At 36.2% G+C, this 21,113-nt stretch overlaps 1 protein-coding gene across 2 annotated transcripts in view; it reads right to left on the reverse strand.

The window, feature by feature from the left end:
* TAF4B (TATA-box binding protein associated factor 4b) overlaps positions 1-21,113 on the reverse strand; it is a 125,840-nt gene that overhangs the window by 64,874 nt on the left and 39,853 nt on the right. For both annotated transcript variants that reach the window (XM_058692461.1, XM_058692462.1), the window contains 3 exons: positions 20,854-20,989; positions 20,078-20,183; positions 679-848 (listed from right to left, as the gene is read on the reverse strand). In XM_058692461.1, the coding sequence (XP_058548444.1) occupies positions 679-848; positions 20,078-20,183; positions 20,854-20,989 (412 nt within the window). The remainder of the gene's footprint in view (positions 1-678; positions 849-20,077; positions 20,184-20,853; positions 20,990-21,113) is intronic.

Here is a 21,113-nt window from a genome sequence, read left to right on the forward strand (position 1 = left end):
ACAGAGAGAGACAGAGCATGAATGGGGGAGGGGCAGAGAGAGAGGGAGACACAGAATCGGAAGCAGGCTCCAGGCTCTGAGCCATCAGCCCAGAGCCTGACGCGGGGCTCGAACTCACGGACCGTGAGATCGTGACCTGAGCTGAAGTCGGACGCTTAACCGACTGAGCCACCCAGGCGCCCCACACACATCTTTTTCTAAGAAATATAGGGGCACCTGGGTGGCGCAGTCGGTTAAGCGTCCGACTTCAGCCAGGTCACGATCTCGCGGTCCGTGAGTTCGAGCCCCGCGTCAGGCTCTGGGCTGATGGCTCAGAGCCTGGAGCCTGCTTCCGATTCTGTGTCTCCCTCTCTCTCTGCCCCTCCCCCATTCATGCTCTGTCTCTCTCTGTCTCAAAAATAAAATAAAATACATTAAAAAAAAAAAAAAAAAAAGAAATATAAATAAAATATTAACTTCTATTATCTAAACCCAAAACAGTAGGTTATGATTTAAGTTACATTAGTAGTTTTTAAAATGAAACGCCTCTTTCTAGAACACCCATGAAATCCCGATTCTTTCCACAGCCTTATTTAAGCCTCAGAGTTCCAGGAACACCAACCCAGGCTGTCTCTTTTGATAATACTTTCCCTGGAACAGACAGTACTCTCAGGTCAACAATCATAAGTCTGCACTTACCAATGTCTAAAATTCTCTTTTGTAGAGCTCCAATGAAAAGAAATGGTTCATCTTTACATGACTGAACAAGTGTGCCAACCAAGTCAGAGTTTGTTGCTAAGATGCAAGCATTTTCTTCACTGAGGTTGACCCCTGCCATGGAAGCCACATCATTGATGTCATCTTCATCCCTAAGAGGAAAAAAAGATAGCTTTTTGGTGGTGGTGGTGGTGGTGGTTGGTGATCTGTACATGAATGATTTAAGAGAGCAAAGAATTACAGATCTTTCCTTATAACTACAGACATTAATTTCTCAATTCATCCAAGCAAGAGAACGGAACAATAGCTATCTTTCCCTGGAAGCTTTTAAAATTAATTGAAATGTCTAACCATTAGTGTATATTTAATCAGAAAGACAAATCAGAAGCAACTGTGTCTCCTAGTGTCCATCTCTCTGTCTTTCAGTTTAGTCAATGAGGGACTTGGGAGTTAAACTAAGTTATCCACAAATGCCCTGAAATGAAGAGACAAAGAAATGAAAACAGACTTCTTTGTTTTCATCCAAGATGTTAAATGCCCTCTGATTTCCCCAGTGTACTCTACTGTTCCACTGAGGAGCAGGAGAAATCCCCTGGTCCTCAAAGGTCCGTACCCACATAAAGACCCTTGAAAAGAAGCTTTCTTGACTAACTATTCTGAAACCAAATGGTTAAAACTAGTTTTGATTTTCTGCCTGAGACTTTTGGTGTGCTCCATCTGTACCAACTGAATTCATTAAACCACATCCTCGAGCAAATGGCTGCAAAGGTCTACATACAAGATATAAAATTATACACACACACACATACTAACATGACATATATATAAAACACAAAATATGTTTGAGCTCCTTGCATCGCACCAGCAAAATTAAATAGTTGTTTTTATCTAATAGGATTGCTACATGGCTACAGTGCTAAGATGAGCGTATCTGTTTAAGGGTAGAGAAGAGAGAAAAGAAATACGAAAATTCCCTCACAGCATCCTTATCACCGTATGTAATAACAAGCAGGTTACCGATCATAACTCACCTATCAACGTATAACATAATTTACACAAACATGATTATATAAAAAGGATGTTGCTTCTCTTTATTGCATGGTCCAAATGGTATATCATGTGGTCTCACGTCAATAGATTTAAATTATGAAACTCCCTGTGGTAATGCATTTGTGCATGGGAAAGGGAAATAAATTATAATTGTCAAGTACTCAAGAAATGAAGGCCTCTGGTGTTCCACTTTAAAAAGCAGCGTTTAGGGGTGAGGGGGAAAGAGACGATGCTCAAACATATATGAGAGATTTAAACAAAAACAAAAACTAAATAAAAGAAAGCTAGACACGGCAGTTGAAAGTGAGATAGAACAAGAGTCTCATAATCTGAACAGATTTAAAACCCTAACATTCAGAGGTGAGTCTTTACAAAGGGAAAAATAAAACATGCAATACAAAGAAACTATACAAAAATGCTTGCAGTCCACCTTATCAAATGTCACAGAGGTATTGTCAGAAGTATGAATGCCAAAAATGGTTCTAAGAATTATTTTGCCACCTACATAAGCAGTGTTTCCAGAAACATCTAAACAGGTAAACATCTTAAATGTAAGAATGGCAGACACCATAAACCCAAAGATGGACCAAGATCCAAATAAAAAAATAAAAGGTCTGAGTGAAAAATATTTCTAAAAACCCCAGGTCTCAAGAGGCACCTGGCTGGCTCAGTCAGTAGAGCATGTGGTTCTTGATCTTGGGGTTGTGAGTTTGAGCCTCATGTTGAGGGTAAAGATTACCTTAAAGTGCAAAAAATAAACAAAAAACCTGATATATCAAGGGAATGAAAAGACAAGCTACACAAACTGGGAGAAAATATTTGTAAAAGGCATCAGATAAAGGACTGTTATCCAAAATACACAAAGAACTCTTAAAACTCAGCAGTAATAAAACAAACCAATTAAAAAATGGGCCAAAGACCTAACAGATGCCTCACCAAAGATGTACGGATAGCAAAGAAGCATATGAAAAGATGCTCCACATCCTTTCACCAGAGAAATATACATTAAAATGAGATAACACTAAACATCTGTTTGAAAAGGCAAAATCCTAAACACTGACATCAAATGCTGGTGAGGATGTGGAGCAACAGGAACTTGTATTCACTGCTGGTGGGAATGCCAAATGGTACAGTCACCCTGGAAGACAATTTAGCAGTGTATTACAGAACTAAACATACTTTTACTGTACAATCCAACAACTGCACTTCGATTTACCCAAAGGAGTTGGAAACTTAGGTCCACACAAAAACTTGTACACAGATGTTTAGAGCAGCTTCAAAGATAACAGATAAAACTTGGAAATAATCATGATGTCCTTCAGTAAGTGTATAAATAAATTGTGGCATATCCAGACAATGGAGTTTTATTAAGTGCTAAAAAAAAAAAAAAATTGAGATGTCACACCATGAAAAGACATACAGGGCAACTTAAATGCATATTACTAAGTGAAAAAAGTCAATCTGAAAAGGCTACATAACGTGTGATACCAACTATATGACGTTCTGGAAAAGGCAAACCAAAAAGACCGGCAGTTGCCAGAGATTTAGCGAGAAGAGAGATGAATAGTCAGAACACAGAATTTTTAGGGCAGTGAAAGTACTCTGTAGGATACTATAATGTTGGATACACATCATTATACATTTGTTAAAACCCATAGGATGTACTACACCAACAGCAAACTGTAATGTAAATTTTGGACTTTGAGGGATACTGATGGCCAATGCAGGTTTGTCAACTGTGACAAATGATCACTATGGGGAGAGATGTTGATAATGAGGGAGGTGATGCATGTGTGGGATTAGGGGAATTCTCTGTATCTTCCGAACAATTTTGCTGTGAACCTAAACCTGCTTTAATAAACAATATCTATTTTTTTTAAAAAAGGCCAACTACACATTAATGAAGAGCTAGTTCACTCTAAAATTGAAACCCAACCAGTTACTTACCATCTCTAGGACTCAAATTTCCTTTAAAAATGAGTAACTTAGGGGTGCCTGGGTGGCTCAGTCGGTTGAGCATCCGACTTCAGCTCAGGTCATCATCTCACAGCTTGTGGGTTCAAGCCCCTTGTCAGGCTCTGTGCTGATGGCTCAGAACCTGGAGCCTGCTTTGGATTCTGTGTCTCCCTCTCTCTCTGCCCCTCCCCAGCTCATGCTCTGTCTCTGCCTCTCTCAAAAATAAATAAAAATTAAAAAATAAAAATTAATAAAAAGTTTTTTTTTAAAAATGAATAACTTAGATTAGGTGTTTTCAAAGGTCCCTCTCAGCCACTTAAAAGAATGAGGGAATCCTCTTTGACCTGATACAGAACAACTGCCAAGGAGTACTATGGAGCAGGGGAAAAAAAAAAAAAAAGAGGTAGAGAAGAAACTGTCCCTTGGGAAATAGACACGCAGACACACACACATACACACACACACATACACATATGGGTATAACCTCACATATCTCTGGAAAGATAAATGAGAAATTCTCTGGAGAGGAAAACAGGGAAGTAGGGATAGGAAAGACTTACTTTATACCATAGTATACTCTTTTCTACCTTTTGAATACTGTACTATGTACATGAATTACCCAATAAAAATTATTAGTGATATTTAAAAAATAGTAAATAAACATGTAGGAAAAGAAACCTGGAAATAGAAAACATGAAGTTTAAACATATAACATCAATCTTCCCTTAAAAAGAAAATCAGAATTGCTTAAGGTAGGGGGGCCTGGGTGGCTCAGTCTGTTAAGCATCCAGCTTCGGCTCGAGTCATGATCTCACAGTTCCTGAGTTCAAGCCCCACGTCGGGCTCTGTGCTAACAGCTCAGAGTCTGGAGCCTGCTTTGGATTCTGTGTCTCCCTCTCTCCACCCCCCCCCCCCCCCCCGCCACACCATTCACACTGTCTCTGTCTCTCTCTCAAAAATAACATTAAAAAAAGTAGAATTGTTTAAGGTATATAAAACAAGGTCTTTACACACATGCACACAACACCGAATGCTTACAATCTCAGATGTTTGTCAGGTACACAGGCCCTATAAACTGCAGTTTGCTTCCAAGGGGTTTCTGCATACTCCCTGTTGAAATCTCACACACAGGCTCCAGAGAACAATACCAGGCATACTTACTACCAGTACTTACTAGTACTTACTACCAGAGTACTAAAAATGAACAGAATTCATCAAAGAGGAGACAGTCCCATGTTTTTAAGAATCTTCTTGCAGCCCTCCTCTGAAATAAACAAGGAACTAACTGCCCAATAAGATTTGTTCGTGCCTGCCTTCCCTCCTCCTGTTTGGCCCCAAGCTGAACACAGCTCCCTCTAGTACAGCTGTCAGTTGCTATGGTTACCGAGGGCGGCAGCAATAGAGAGGAAGACCCCTACTGAGGGAAGAGGAAAAGGTGCCACAGTAAATAGCACCCAAGCCATTTAACACTTCCTCTAAGATAGGAGGCAGACTGATGGAAAGAAAAGACAACACAATGCTGTAACAGCATTATCAATAAAGCTAAGATAGGCCAGGACAGTATTAAAGGCTTTGATGTTGAAGCACCGTTGTGATTTTGGTTTGGTTTTAATTCTGAAGAAGAAAATGAGACTCTCTGAACTATATCTTCAAGTCTTCTGATCTAATGCAGTGTCTTTTTATGAAGGTACTATGAAAAATAATCTGTTCTGTTTTCTTTTTAAGATATGCAAAAAGGAAATTTAATAATGCCTTAATAGAAAAAGCTTTCCAATTCAAGATTCTGTGGGTTGTAATGAGTTACTATGTAAAAATTAAAGAAGCATTACCCAATTATCATTAATGTCTTGCAATCTGGCTTCTAAAACGGATCTAATTCTTTAGCTTTTGATAAAGTTATCCACTGCTTATGCCTGACTTCTTAAATGTCTTCCACCCTCTTAAGATCTATACCAGCACCAGACTGATTCTTCTAAAGTAGAGAGAATCGTATGACTCTCCTGTTTAAAAATCTCTCACTCTGCCAATTACTTAACTTGATATTCAAGGTTTTCCAGGTAATGACCTTAACTTAGCACTCTTACCTCCCATTACTCACTATCACACAGCTCATACTGATTCTGGCCTTGCTCAGAACATTCCCTACTTCCAGTTCTAGTCTTCAAACTCCTCTTTGATTATCTTTCAGTTGTCAAAAGTCTTACCTATATCCCAGTCCTTTTCAAATGTGTAGTTTAGAAATGCCACTTTAATTTGTTTTAAACTTTTGTTTTTATGTTTTTACTTTGTTTTTATGCTAATAAAATACTAATACTGATACTTTAAAAAAAAGCATGTGTCCAATTGCTCCAACTTTTTAACTTCTGAGAGCATGTTTTGTCTCTGTTATGGTAGGTTTTACTCTGCTTCCTATTCTAAAAATCAGCATATTTCAAGGGATAACCTGTATTAAGCCCCGCCCCCCCCGCCCCCCCCCCCCCCCCACACACACAAATAACTTTACTGGAATGCAATACAGCACGTCCCCACTTGTCTGGGAGGGGGACTTGGATATTCCAAGGTAGTCTTTACATACTCCACCACAGCACTTACTCTACCATATTTTAAGCACTGGATTACTTGCTTATCTCCCATATTAACCTATGAATGAGGGAAGAAAGTGTCTTTCATTTCCAGGATTATGCTTCATATAGTAAATATTCAATAAATGGTAAATAAATGAACATATGGTTATTTTGTAAATACAAAAAGAATCAGCCTATTTCTCTTAAACTCCTACTAGACTAACTGTATTGATTATATTCAACAAATATATTAAGTATAATAAATATATTATTTTTATCACCTCTCTCATTCTTAGCAGAGTAGTATGTAAATGGTAAATAGTTGAGGAAACTTCCATGTATTCAGAACAGTGTGCTATTTATCTATTACAATATACTGAGAAGAACAGTGGGTAAAAATGAGGAGTCGAACTGCCCATAGTGTAATCCTGACTGCCAGTTATTATCTGTATGAAATAAAGCAAATCAATCTTTCTAGACCTGCACTGTCAGTAAAATGGAGACAATAACAATCCCTACATATTAGACTGAAGATTGAAGGAAGTAATTCATATCATGGGAAAAGGAATTAGTTTAATATACAAAGAGCTCCTACAAATAACTAAGGAAAGAACCTATGATCCAATGGAAAAATGGACAAAGCACAAGAATTTTCAGTTAACAGAAAGTTTAAAATGACTCAAAAATAAGATGTTCGACTCATAAGAGAAATACAAGATATAACCTTTCACCTGTTAGACTGGAAAAAACTTGTTAATAAAGTTCATCAGAACATGTGAAAATATGCTACTGTAAGCTTTGTTGCTCAGTGTAATTTGTAAATCTAACCTCTGTGGAGATTTACTTGATATTATCTGACAATTTAAAATGAATAAGCACTTCTTTCTAGAAATTATGTGAAATGATAGCCACTGCAGCTTTGTTTTCCTAGTACAAAACACTGGAAATAGCTTAACTATTCATCATTATGTAACTGATAAAAATCTCAAATCACAATGAATATACACTGGGATAGCACAATCTCCAAGATTTATTACTACTAAGTTGTAAAAAACAAAATGTAAAACATGATGTATTATATACTACCATCTATTTTGAGAAAATTACATCCAGAAAAATACACAAGAATTTGCTAACAGTGGATGGCTCTAGAATGGGAACCTGGGTAGCAGAGTGAAAAAGAAGCAAGGGAGAACCATATTTTTCCATTGTATATCCTTTTTTCCTTTTGAATATTGTACAAAATATATATATTACTTAGTAGAATAAATTTGTTTAGAAAGTATAAAGAAAAAATTTATTTTAAGATCAAATTTTTCCCTTAGATTACTAATCCCTGGTAAAATAATTTTGCCTTCAATCCTTTTTTTTTTTTTAACCACCCTCAGGCATAACTTCTATACCATAGCCAGCACATAAACTCACACAACACCCTATTTATTCCTCTTTCATGCCTCTGTGAAGTTATTTTTCTCATGGGAAATCCCTTTTGTCTTTCCTCTTTTGACTCAAATGTAGTGTAACATACTGAAGGATTTCCCAAACCTTAGTGATTTTAAGAACCACCCAGGAGTATGTTCAAAATGCAGGTCTCACAATCAAATACACACCCATTCAGCACCCACAATTCATGTTCAGTGGGTCTGTTATAGAGGGTTTTTTTTTTGGTTTGTTTGTTTGTTTGTTTTTAAACAAACATACTTAGGTGTCTGTGAGGTACACACTCTGTGGACCACACTTGGAAAACTATGGAGTTATAAAATTAAGACCACTGGGGCACCTGGGTGGCTGAGTCAGTAAAGCGTCCAACTCTTGATTTTGGTTAAGGTCATGATCTGACAGTCAGATTCAGAGACTGAGCCCAGTGTCAGCCTCCAGGCTCCATGGAGCCTGCTTTGAGATTCTCTACCCCCCTTCCACACCCATCTCTCCCCTGCTCTTGCTGGCTCTTGTGCTCTTTCTCAAGATTAATTAATTAATTAATTAATTAATTAATTAACTGTACCAATTCTAGAGTTAGAGACCAAGGTTTCAGTCCCTGTTCTGACAGTTATTAAAAGGATGACCTTGAACAAATTTGTTCACATCTCTATTTATCAATTCCCTTATCTAGCTTGGGTGAAAACTGTAGCTATTATAAGATTTTGAATGAAAACTGTATTAGAAACTAGAACCATATCAGAAATCAAAAATGAGTATGTAGAAGCACCTGGTTGGCTCAGCTGGTGGAACATATGACTCTTGATCCCAGGGTTGTAAGTTTGAGCCCCACGTCAGGTGCAGAGATTAGTTAAAAATAAAATATTTTGGGGGGCACCTGGGTGGCTCAGTTGGTTAAGCATCCAACTCTTGATTTTGGCTCAGGTCATGATCTCACAATTTGTGGGTTCAACCCCCACGTCAGGATCTGTGCTGACAGTGCGGAGCTTTCTTGGAATTCCCTTTCTCCCCCTCTCTCTGCCCCTCCCCTGCTCTCTCTCTCTCTCTCTCTCTCAAAATAAATAAATAAAATCTTTTTTTTAAAATGAGTATTTATTCATTGAAAAGTAATGAAACCATCACATATTAACATAAATACCATTTTAATGCTAACAATGCCAAAATTAAAAACTAATCACTCAGAAGGATAGCATTGTGCTCTTTTTTCCAATCTCTTTAAAAATCCATTGACCCTCTTCACTTTGGATGAACCTTTAACTAATGCATGGTTTTGTAACATCATGTGTTGGTAATCTGAAAAATACCGTGTCACTGAGTTTACACAGATCTTCCAAATTTAGATTCACCATACGCAATCCAAAATCACATGTTAATATCTGCACTGATCTTATCAGAAAATCTAAGTATTGAGAAGATGTTAAGCTCATGGTAGTGGATACAAGGTTTGCAAATTTTTAATATTTGCTTAAAAAGCTCAAACTTTATCACTGGCAAATAAATGCTGTCAGTTGTTTTCCCTGAAGTGACAGGCTCCGTTTTTTCATTTTCACAAAAATATCTGTCAAATTCCCAAGTCTAAATAACCACCATTTGTTTTTCAGTTGCTCTTTGTTCTTTCAAGTAAAAGTGGTGCTCCATGAAAAGTGGTTAGTTTAGCTCACAATTGAAACACAAGCGCAAGCACTTGTCCTTGAGACAACCGTGAGACCCCAACATGCAGAAGAGCTTTATGCAAACCTCCTATTTTGTCACACAGAATACTAAAAAGGTGTGTACTCAAGGGTTGAGACCTAATAAAAATAATAATGCATGACATCTCATTAAAGACAAACAAACAAACAAAACACCTAGGTTCTTTTCATTTACTGTGAGTGTGTGAGGGTAAAGAATGAATGACTACCAGCATAGTTTTGTGTCCCTGCCTTGAATAATACTAAGGTGCCAGAGGTTTTGCCACTGTAGTTTTTGAACCACTAATCAAATAATATACTGAAAAGGGCAAATAACATTATTATTAGTAGTAGTAGTATTAAAATTAAAATTGTTTTAACTTCACAAATTCCCTGAAAAAGTCCTCATTTTCAAAACTATTTTCTATAGATCACATTTGGAAACCTGATGGTTATACTTACAGTCCCAAACTTATAATGAGCAGCAGAAATACTATGAGGATTTTTAAAATACAGACTCTTGCCAAGGTTCAGCCTCCAGAGATTTTATTCTGGGTGAGCCCACAAATCAATAATCTCAGTAAGTTCATGGGTAGTTTTGAAATTGTTGACCTATGCTATACTAGCAATTGTTTATTTATAAATTGTTCTGAAAGTATCTACCACCCACTTCCTATATTTAATACATTTTCCATTATTAATACTGTTAAGAAATTTTTATTATAAATAATACCATACAATTGTCACTATCTCTTGGCTTTGATCCTTCTTGAGGATGCCCATGACATATAAAAGAGACATGTCCTATTTCCTGCCTATGTAACTTCAACCTTTGCTTCATCTACCTCTAATACCTTTTCTTCCAGTTCATTCTGCACCTAAGTACAAACATTTTTCCTAAACAGCATTTTACTATGACAAAATCTGGCCAAAAACTTTGAAAGACTTCGTATCTTTTCTCCCAAGTCTTTATTCATATAATTTTCCTGCGAAGAATGTTTAAGAGCTTAATTTCTATTGAGATCTAGTACAAGGCAACTCCTCCAAGAAGACTGTTTTGTTGAATTTTAACTCTAGATTTAGAGCTAATCTGGGCATAGCTCACATTGATGCTTTATCTTTCCAAGATGAGAGGTTTCTTTTGTCACTAGCGGCTCTCCAAAGTCCTGCTTTGGAAAGATTAACTATATGTATTATTTCATAGGTTATATAACAACATGTATTATGGCTATACCTGTACCTATAAGGAAAAGCAGACTCTTTAATAAATACATGATGAAAAAACTACATATGAAGCAAGGTGAACATATGTTTAATCTATATTAGAGAATCTGATTCTTGCAATATAAGAAAAGAAAGGATATCCAATTTAATGAAGTAATACTGTCTATGCAAATAGCATGTAACGTGTCCTATGTTATTTTCCTAAAAGTGTCTTTTAAAGCAAAAGTTTAAAAATAACACATTAAACCCCTACTAACAGAGGTAATATGTATATGCATTATCCATCCATGAATATTTTACTATTTTTTCCTATAAGAACTCTTAAAAAAAAACTTAACCTTAAAGCATTACCGTATCTTCAAAAAAATCAATAATAATTCCTTATTATCATTAAATAGCCACTCAGTTTAAGTAAGGTTAACTAAACAAACATGCAAAGGTACAGTCATATTTGCCACTTCTAATGCTGAAATAAGAATAAAACATGAATCTCTGGCTCCCTCTGGTGTTTAAGTACTGGTGTTAAGTGCCTGGTGAATAAGTTCCCTTAATCATCCCAGGTACAATGACAAGCAGAATAGAAAATATAATTCTCTTAGTGGAAAAATCATGAACAAAAAAAAATTTTTATTCAGTTAAACAAGTAGTTTTGAAAAAATAGGCAGATATCATCCTATGTTATTAAACCTCATCCAGTTAAAGTCAAGACAAGATCTAATGGCATACACTATTATCTCCTCTTATTTTACAAAAGAGTCAACATCAAGGGTCTTTTTTAAGCTTCATTTTAACAACTGAAGTGACATTAAGTACCCAAAATAAACCAAACATAAGTTTAAAAAAATGTAACTTTAAAAAGATATGCATAAACCATGAATAACCCAAATTACTATAAAGCATTACACAAAACAAAAAATGTATCTTACTACAAAAATAAAAGATATCTTTAAAAATAGCTATGGTTATAGAAACTTCTATTCTCTTTTCAAAATTCATTACTTCAGCAACTATTTGAATGTTTATTATGGACCAGGCCTTGTTCTAAACATTAGGTATACAATGGTAAATAAAAGTGACTATAAACACCCAGAGAGTCTAAAAGGAGTGGGAAACACAAGGAATGGTAAACAAACAAACAGGATATTTTCTGATGAGTCCTTCACAAGACAGCAAGTGTGAATGAAGAAACTACTTTCCGTTGGCTGGCTAAGCAAAGACTCTCTAAAGAGTTAACTTCTAAACTAAAGTGAGGACCAAGCCAAATAAAGACTGGAGGAAAGAGAGTCCAGGGAATATCACATCTACAATATGCCCATGTACAGTGGGAACATGAGTAGTGTGTCTGAAGAACAAAAAGGAAGTGAACAAGAAACCCGGGTCCCTTACACCATGCAACATTATATCTGCAATGATCTGCTTACTTTCAGTTTTCCCAAATGTAAGACAATCTTCTGTCTGACTCATACCACTGTTTTTTAGTATGCCTGTTATCTACAGCCTTACTGAATTCCAACAAACAGAACTACAGTTCAAGATAGCTGACATCATAAAAAAAAAAATATCAATTCTTGGGGCATCTGTGTGTCTCAGTCTGTTAAGCGTCCAACTTTGGCTCAGGTCATGATCTCACAGTTTCTGAGTTTGAGCCTAGCATCAGGATCTCTGCTGTCAGCACGGGCCTGCTTCAGAACCTCTGTCCCCTTCTCTCTCTACCCCTCCCCCCTGTTCGCATTTGCTCTCTCTTAAAAATGAATTAAAAAACATTTTTTAAAAAGTCAATTCTCCTTAAACTAATCTAATCACATGACCTCAATAAAAAATGTTCATAGATTCTAAATTTCTAAAATTCACATGCAGTAGAAAAATAAAGTGAAGATACCTTTGATAAAAAAAAGGAATAAACAGAGGGTTTACCTTGTCAGATCAGATATAAAAACAAATAATGAAAGAATCATAATAGAAAATGCAAAAATGTTAACACAGGAATAAAATAAAAACACTGCACTAAAATGAAATTCTAGAAATGTGCCTATATAAGTGATAATTTATTATCAGGTAAAGGTGACATCTCAAATCAGAAAGGTAAGGATAATGAATTCTTTAGTAACTACTGTTGAGACAGGCATTCCAATTGGGAAAAAGGTAATTTCTGCTGCAGACATTTACAAAGATAAAATCAAGAATTATCGAAAAGGTAAAGGTATATGTACATATACAAGATGTGTATACATATCTTGGAAGAAAATATGGAAGCACATCATTATGAGCTTGGGATGAAGAAGGATTTCTTAGAAAATGGGAACATTCAAAAGCCATAAAGCATGAGTGATAAATCGAATATTGCGATTTAAAATCTTCTAAAACAAAAGACACTAAAAACAAAGTTGCCAGTTAAACAAAAGACTGGGAGAAAAATATTTACAACATATATAACAAAGAATTACTCTCCTATATATATATATCTAGAAAGCAATAAGCACTCAACAGATAAATGAGCAAAAGTAATAAGCTAGAAATTTCCCAGAGAAAATACTAATGGTGACATTTTTGCTTCAGGCAGTAAGTGGACTAGATTTACTGAGGAGAAATTACGCTGCATTCTAACTAGACCAGCATAAGACATTTTCATTCTAATGTTGGGTGCACAGAAGTTGTCAAAAAAGTTGTCAGTAAAAATAAGCAATAACCACACTCTAAAGGTAAAACTGCCTCAGGGACAAATGCCTGTGGCTGGCACTAGTTCTCAGACCCCTTATAAAGTGGAGAAATTGTATCTGAGACTGCTGGGTTCAGTCAGGTTCCCTAGAACAGATGCTAAAGTGGTCCCAAGTCAACAGTCACCCTGGTTCCTACAAGAAAGTCACAAATCCTCTCTGGAGTAAAGCAAATTCATTTTAGGTCCTCAGGTTTAATCTGATTTACACATCCAACAAGGTTTTAAATTCAGCAATTATATTTTTCACTTCTAAGTGTCCTTTTTCATCACTGTATTTATTTTTTTATATTTATTTATTTTTGAAGGCGCAAGCAGGGGAGGGGTAGAGAGGGGGACAGAAGATCTGAAGCAGGCTCTGCACTGACAGCAGCAAGCTGGATGTGGGTCTCGAACTCCCAAACCATGAGATCATGACCTGAATTGAAGTCGGATGCTCAAATGACTGAGCTACCCAGGTGTCCCATACTCATTTTTTTAATAGAAAATTATTACTTGCTCATGTTTATGATTCCACATTTTGTTTTTAACCATTTTATAATAATTTTTAACAATGAATATTTGATTGTCCAATGTTTGATGTTAGTAGGATTTCAAATGTGCTGCTGTTTCACTGTAGTTTAACTCAGGGTGATTTTTCCCTGTATGTTTTTACCTTTGAAAGTGAATACATACACATACACACAAAACTATGGGAACAGCATTTTTAAAGTGTTGAAAACAAAAAGTCAACCCATAATTCTAGTATCACTCCTGACATCACTGTCTACATAAATAACCCAAAATAATCTAAAAATTATCAGAAATAAGAACTTAACAAGGCAGTTGGCATAGGATTAAAAAAAAAAAAAAGCAATGTGCATTCCTATGTAGTAACAGAAAAGGCAATTACCAAAAATATATTTATAATAGCAATAAAAGAGGCACCTAGAATAAATTCAACAGATAAGTTCAACAAACTGTGTATACCTATAGATGAAATTGTAACACTTTATCAAAAGATGTTTAAGAAAGCATGCATAAATGAAGATATAAATCATGTTTATAGACAGAAGACTAAAAATTATAAAGAAATCAGCTGAAGGACAATAGACTCAAGGCCATGCCATTAAAAATTCCAGCAGACATTTCTGGTGGAATTCAAATACTTAAATTTATATGGAACAGCAAAATCCCAAGAACAGACATGAAAATCAGTAAGAGTGGAGAGGTGGGCTATGAAAGTGAAGGAAGGAAAATAAATAAGGAGAGGTAGGTAGAGGAGGTACCTTAACAGATTCAAAATTTATTTTGAAGTTATGGTAAATTGAGAAGCATCCTACTGGAAATAAACAAATTAACCAAAAAGATGAAGCAGAGATGAAAAGATTAACTAAAATGGATAGACAGCCTAGAAAAGATCCATGTGTATATGACATAGGAGGCATTGCAGATCATTGAGTCTTCATTAATGTTGTTGGAACAAATGATTATGCATATGAGAAAGAGTGAAGTAGGATCCCTACCCTACGTCATAGAAACAAACAAATCCAAAATTAAACCCTTTTGGGGTGCCTGGGTGGCTAGGTTGATTAAGCATCTGACTTCAGTTCAGGTCATGATCTCATGGTTTGAGTTTGAGCCCTGTATCAGGCTCTGTGCTGACAGCGTGGAGCCTGCTTCAGATCCTCTGTTTCCCTCTCTCTGCTTCTCTCTCAAAAATAAATTAACATTTAAAAAAATTCAAAATTAAACCCTGTTGACCAAGATTTAAATTTAAAAAGTAAAACTTAAAAATTGTTAGAATATTATAAAGGTATCTTTATGATACCAAGGAGGATAAGACATCAATAAGTAATTCATATATAAGAAATTGCTAAATTCAACTACTTTAAAATACACCATAAAGTGTACTGAAAACACTAACTCCAATAGATATTTGCAATACACAAAAGTGTAAAGAATTACACTAGGACTTCTGCTTCTGCTGTAGACTATCACTTATAACAGACAATTGTTCTGATTAAACAAAACTAACAAAGCCCAAAACATTTTTTTAAAGTTTCTTTGAAGGCAGGTAAATGCTGGGAAAACCAGGTCTTGAGGAACCACAGTTCCAAGAGAAGAGAACCTCATGATAGGAGGTTCCTCATGAGAGGAAACAAAATTCTCTCCATGCTGTTTTTTCCTTTGGGCATGTGCAAATTCTTGATAAGGAATAAGACATAAGGAGCCATGGAGAGGGCAGCTACTAAGTAGAAAAGCCAAAAGAGCATTAGGCAAACTCATGAGGATAGAGAGACAGGAAAAAGTTCAAGGCTGCCAAGGCTGCCAAGACTCAGAGTGTAGGCCATGATCCTATAAAAGAATTGAGGCACAAAGAAACAGAGCTGACATTGTGTGATGATTTTTCACTTAAGGAATGGAGCACTAAAACTCTGCAAAAGGGGGCATCCGGGCGGCTCAGTTGGTCAAGCATCCAACTTCAGTTGAGATCATGATCTCAAGGCTCGTGAGCTGAGCTCTGCATTGGACTCTGTGCTAACAGTTCAGAGCCTGGAGCCTGCTTTGGATTCTGCCTGTCTCTCGCTGACCCTCTTGCCGTTCACATTCTGTCTCTCTCTCCCTCTCAAATATAAATAAACATTTTTTTAAAAATGTAATTCGCTTAAAAAAAAAAAAAAAAGAAACTGCAAAATAAAAGTCAAAGAACCCAGGCGAAAAGCTTTATGAAAAGCACTCTGAGAAGGATTCTGGGAGATGGCAAAAGAGCATCAGGAATCTGTCTAATGTAACTATTTTGGATCTTCTGAATCTTTTGAAGGCTTCCAACTTCCAAGGGGATGGTAAGGTAAACTGTGGTTATTTGGGTCAATTTCAGCTGTTAGTTTGGCAGAAGCTCCCCATCCCCCAGGCTGCAGCCCTGGAGCAGACAACTATGCATATGTATTGGAGCAGTCTGCACGAAGCTTGTGGCAACTAGGATGAGGAAAAAAACTGTTCTCCAAATATCAGGAGTATATGCTAGGATTACTGATTGTTGCTTCTGATCATACAGATGTAGACAATGAAGTGAGTGGCCCATTGTTGCTGCAACTCCTCCCTCTGTTGTAAGGTCCTCACCCTCTAGCCATAGGGACAGCCAAGGCATTTAAAGGGCCAGTCTCCATTTTTCCTCATGCCCTCATTTTCCTCTTTTGGAAGCCCAACATGAAAGACTAGGACATTCAAAGGCAACAGAATGTATGGGGGCAATTAGAATGTCATCAAACATGCCTAGGGAAAAGCAAAGGCTAAAGATGATCTAAGATCTAAAGTGTATACCTCAGGTTGATCCTTCAACAACAAAACACATACAAAACAAAAAAACAGCAAGCCCTGGGGAATGCGAAGAATCTAATTTCCAGAGATGCCACATTATTAGATTTAAACGTCCAGTTTTCAACAAAAAAATCATGACACATACAAAGAAACATGAAAGTATGACCAATTAAAAGAAAAATAAAATCCACAGAAAACTATCCCTGAAAAAGACCCAGGGACAGATGTACTAGACTGCGACTTTTAAACAGCTGTTTTAAAGATGTTCAGGAGTGCCTGGGTGACTCAGTTGGTTGAGCATATGACTCTTGATTTCAGCTCAGGTTATGATCCTAAGGTCCTGGGACAGAGCCCCACATCAGGCTCCGTGCTGAGCATGGAATCTGCTTAAGAGAATCTTAAGTAAGCATGGAGTCTGCTTAAGATTCTCTCTTTCCCTCTGCCCCTCGGCCCTCTCCCTGACTCATACTCTCCAAAAAATAAAAAAAAAATTAATTAAAAAATAAAAAAACAAGCATTGAAGAGAGATATAAAAAACAAAGGAATGAAAAGGAGATAAATAAAAGATCAGAGATAAAATAGTGGAAATTAAGGGAGGTAAACAGAATAAAATCCATACTACTGCATTCCCTGAAGAGTGAAACATAAAACAATGGACTAGAACTAATATTTCAAATTATAATCCAAGAAAACTTTATAGGCATCTCAAGAGAGCAGAATCTGCATATTAAACATGCCAATTGGGAAGTTAAGGTCAGAATGGGCAATGTTTCACAGCATATCCTGATACAAAAATATTACATTTCAAAGATGAAGAAATAAATTCAAGGCCTTCAGATGAGAATATCAAATACATAAAAGCAACATAAATATCAATCAATAGTGGAGAAGCATTTTTTAAAACGCAATACAAAAATGTTACAAAAATGTTAATTTCATATCCAGCCAGATGTCCTTCATGTATCAAGGACACTGCAGCAGTTTTTTGTTTTTTTTAACACACAAGAACTTAGGGAATTCTACACTAATCAGCCTTTCTTGAGTAGAGGAACTCTACTCAAGTAGAATTGGTTCATTCCAACAAAGAGATAACTAAGAAAACATTAGAGAAAGGGCTGATGATGATCATTTTAATATAAAAGTAGACCTACAACTAAAATGCAGATGGAGACAAGGAAGAAAAACTACTGCAGAAATTATTTTAAATTATGACAAAGAAATAATGCAACTAAAAATGGAAGAAAGTTGAGGAAGAAGAAAATAAAATATCCACACACTAATTTTTATACAGGAAATAGGCAGGAATTTTAGAATATCAATATAAGAACAAACCTAAAATTATAATACTTCTAGAACAAAGCACAGAAGATAATCTCCGTAAGCTAGGATTACACAAATATTTCTTAGGTAAAACATGAAAAATATAATTTACAAGGAAAAATGTAATGAACTGAACTTCAGCAAAATTAAATGTTTGCTCTGTGAGAAACACTGGCGAATGATAGAATATACCATAAAGAAAATATTTCCAAATTACTTATGTGGTAAAAAGCTTAGATCTTGAATACACAAAGAACTCTAAAAACTCAACCATAAGAGGGGCTCTTGGGTGGCTCAGTTAAGCGTCTGACTCTTGGTTTCAGCTCAGGTCATGATCTCACAGTTCATGGGTTCAAGCCCCATGTTGGGCTCCACCCTGACAGTGAGGAGCCTGTTTGGGATTCTCTCTCCCTCTCCCCCACTCATGCTCTCTGTCTCTCTCTCTCTCTCTCAAAATAAATGAACCATAAAAAAAAAAAAAAAATCAACCATAAGAAATCAACTCAGTAAGAAAAAATGGGCAAAGGATTTGAACACACACTTCATCAAAAGAATGTATGTGGATAGCAAATAAATACAAGAACAGATGTTCAATATCTTTAGTCATTAGGGAAATGCAAATTAAAACTACACAATAACCATAATACACTTATTAGAATAGTAAAAATCAAAAGAACTGACGATACCAAGAGGTGACAAAGTAGAAAAGCAAATCAACTCTTATTATTGCTAGCGGAAATGCAAAATGGTACAGTTCCTTTGGTAAAGTTTGGCAGTTTCTTTTTTTTTTTTAATATTTATTTATTTTGGAGAGAGAGAGAGCACATGCACATGCACACAAGAGGGGGAGGGGCAGAGAGAGAGGGAGACAGAATCTAAAGCTGGCTCCAGGCTCCAAACTGTCAACACAGCCCGACATGCGGCTCAAACTCATGAACCATGAGATCATGATCTGAAGTCAGTCGCTTAACCAACTGAACCACCCAGGTGCCCCAAGTTTGGTAGTTTCTTTTTTTTTTTTTTAATTTTTTTTTTTTTAATGTTTTATTTATTTTTGAGACAGAGAGAGACAGAGCATGAATGGGGGGGAGGGTCAGAGAGAGAGAGGGAGACACAGAATCTGAAACAGGCTCCAGGCTCTGAGCTGTCAGCACAGAGCCCGACGCGGGGCTCAAACTCACGGACCGCGAGATCATGACCTGAGCCGAAGTCGGAGGCTTAACCGACCAAGCCACCCAGGCGCCCCGGTAGTTTCTTAAATAAACACACACTCACCTACTGATCCAGCAATCAAACTCCTAGATATTTACTTAAGAAATGAAGACCTATGTTCACAGAAAAATCTGTATATAAATGTGATTTTTTTTTAATGCAGGTGCCCCTGTATATAAATGTTTATAGCAACTTTACATATTACTGTAAAAAAACTGGAAACAGCCCAATGTCCATCAACAGGAGACTACAAAGGTTATTTCTCACCAATACAAAAGAACGATCTTTTAATATTCAAAATGATATGGATGAATCTCAAAAACATGCCGAGAGGAAAAAGATGCAAAAAGGTTAATGCAATTTGTCATTTATGTAAAGTTCAAGAATAAACAAAAATGATCTATGGGGATGGACATAAGAATAGCAGCTGCTGGGGGCACCTGGGTGGCTCAGTCAATTAAGTGCCCAACTCTTGGTTTCGGCTCAGGTACGTGATCTTGCAGTTTGTGAGTTCAAGCCCTTTGTTGGGCTCCGCGCTGTCAGTGCAGAGCCTGCTTCTCTTTCCCTCTCTCTCTCTCTGTCCCTTCCCTGGTCATGTGTGTGCGTGCGCTCTCTCTCTCTCTAAATTTTAAAAAACAAATTAAAGAATAGAGGTTGCTGGAGGCAAGGGTTAGAAGGTAATTGATTTGAAAATAACATGAAGGTAAAGGATATGTTCAGCATCTTGATTATACAGGGATGTATATTTATCAAAATTCATTGAACTATACACTTAAGATTTATACACTTATTTATAAATTATACTCAATAAAGTACTGTCGGCTTTTTAAAAAGGCATCAAGATATTTATTTTATAAGTACTATTCTGCCATCTTTTTTTTTTGTTAATACTACTTCCTTAAGCCAGACCAAATTGTAACTATTTTCTTTACCTGAAAGATGTTATTCCATTCTCTTTTACTTTATTTTTCTGAATAGGAGATGCTTGGAGTGACAGAATTTTATTTCCTGGTAGGGTAATTTGCTTTAAAATGGAAGCTATAAAAACAAAAGAAGAAAAAAGAATTTAAAAAAAATCAGTCATGCCATATTAGGAGAAATGCAGGACAGCAGCTTTTAATATACCCAGAATAACCAAAAGAAATTTCAAGCTGTTCTAGAACTATGTTTAAACTCAAAAATGACAATGAATTTATTCCCTGCATGAAATCATCTTAGAAAAATCAAAATTCCTTTTCATACAGTCTTCAGCCTATAGGATTACCAGCATTATGAAAATATGCATAAATAGTGACAAGTGATGTTAATATATCATTTATAGTTGCATATTTTAAAAATACATGAAGCTTCTTTTGTTAAAGAAAAGAAGACTGATTTCCAAGTGTAGAAAAAGTACATTTCAAAAAGAAATAAAGCTATAGCAATTTTTGTAAATTAAAAAAAGTGCTTTATTCACTAATACATTGTTTTATCTAATTACAAAATACCATGAGTAGTTGCTTCTTCTACTCTAAGATATATATCCCCAAAAAGTAGCTATGTATATACAAAGAATGTACTAGTGATTTTTCAGTCCTCTCTCCTAGGTCCTACTTTTAAAAGAGTACCTTTTCTTAATATAACAAATAAAAAAAAGAACACAAAACCCCATCATGTTCCAAACCCAGTATGATGGGGCCAGGGATGCGGGGTGGGGGATGGGGTCTACCTGGAGGAAACTGACTGGCAGGTATTGCAGTGCTCACTGGCATCTTCTTCTGTCCAGATTTCTGAATGGTCAATGCTGAGGAATGGGGAAGTGTGGTCACTTGTTTTGCAATACCTCCTGAAGGCTGCTGGACTACCTGAAACAATGAGAGTTATTAATACACTCATTCAACTAAACCTGCTTTAGGAAAGAACAAGCTTTCAGTTGTAACAGAACAAATGATTGTGCTCACCTAACTGTAAATATACCTTTATGTTAGC

The sequence above is a fragment of the Neofelis nebulosa genome, chromosome 11 (genome assembly GCF_028018385.1).
Source record: "Neofelis nebulosa isolate mNeoNeb1 chromosome 11, mNeoNeb1.pri, whole genome shotgun sequence".
Taxonomy (NCBI): Eukaryota; Metazoa; Chordata; class Mammalia; order Carnivora; family Felidae; genus Neofelis; species Neofelis nebulosa.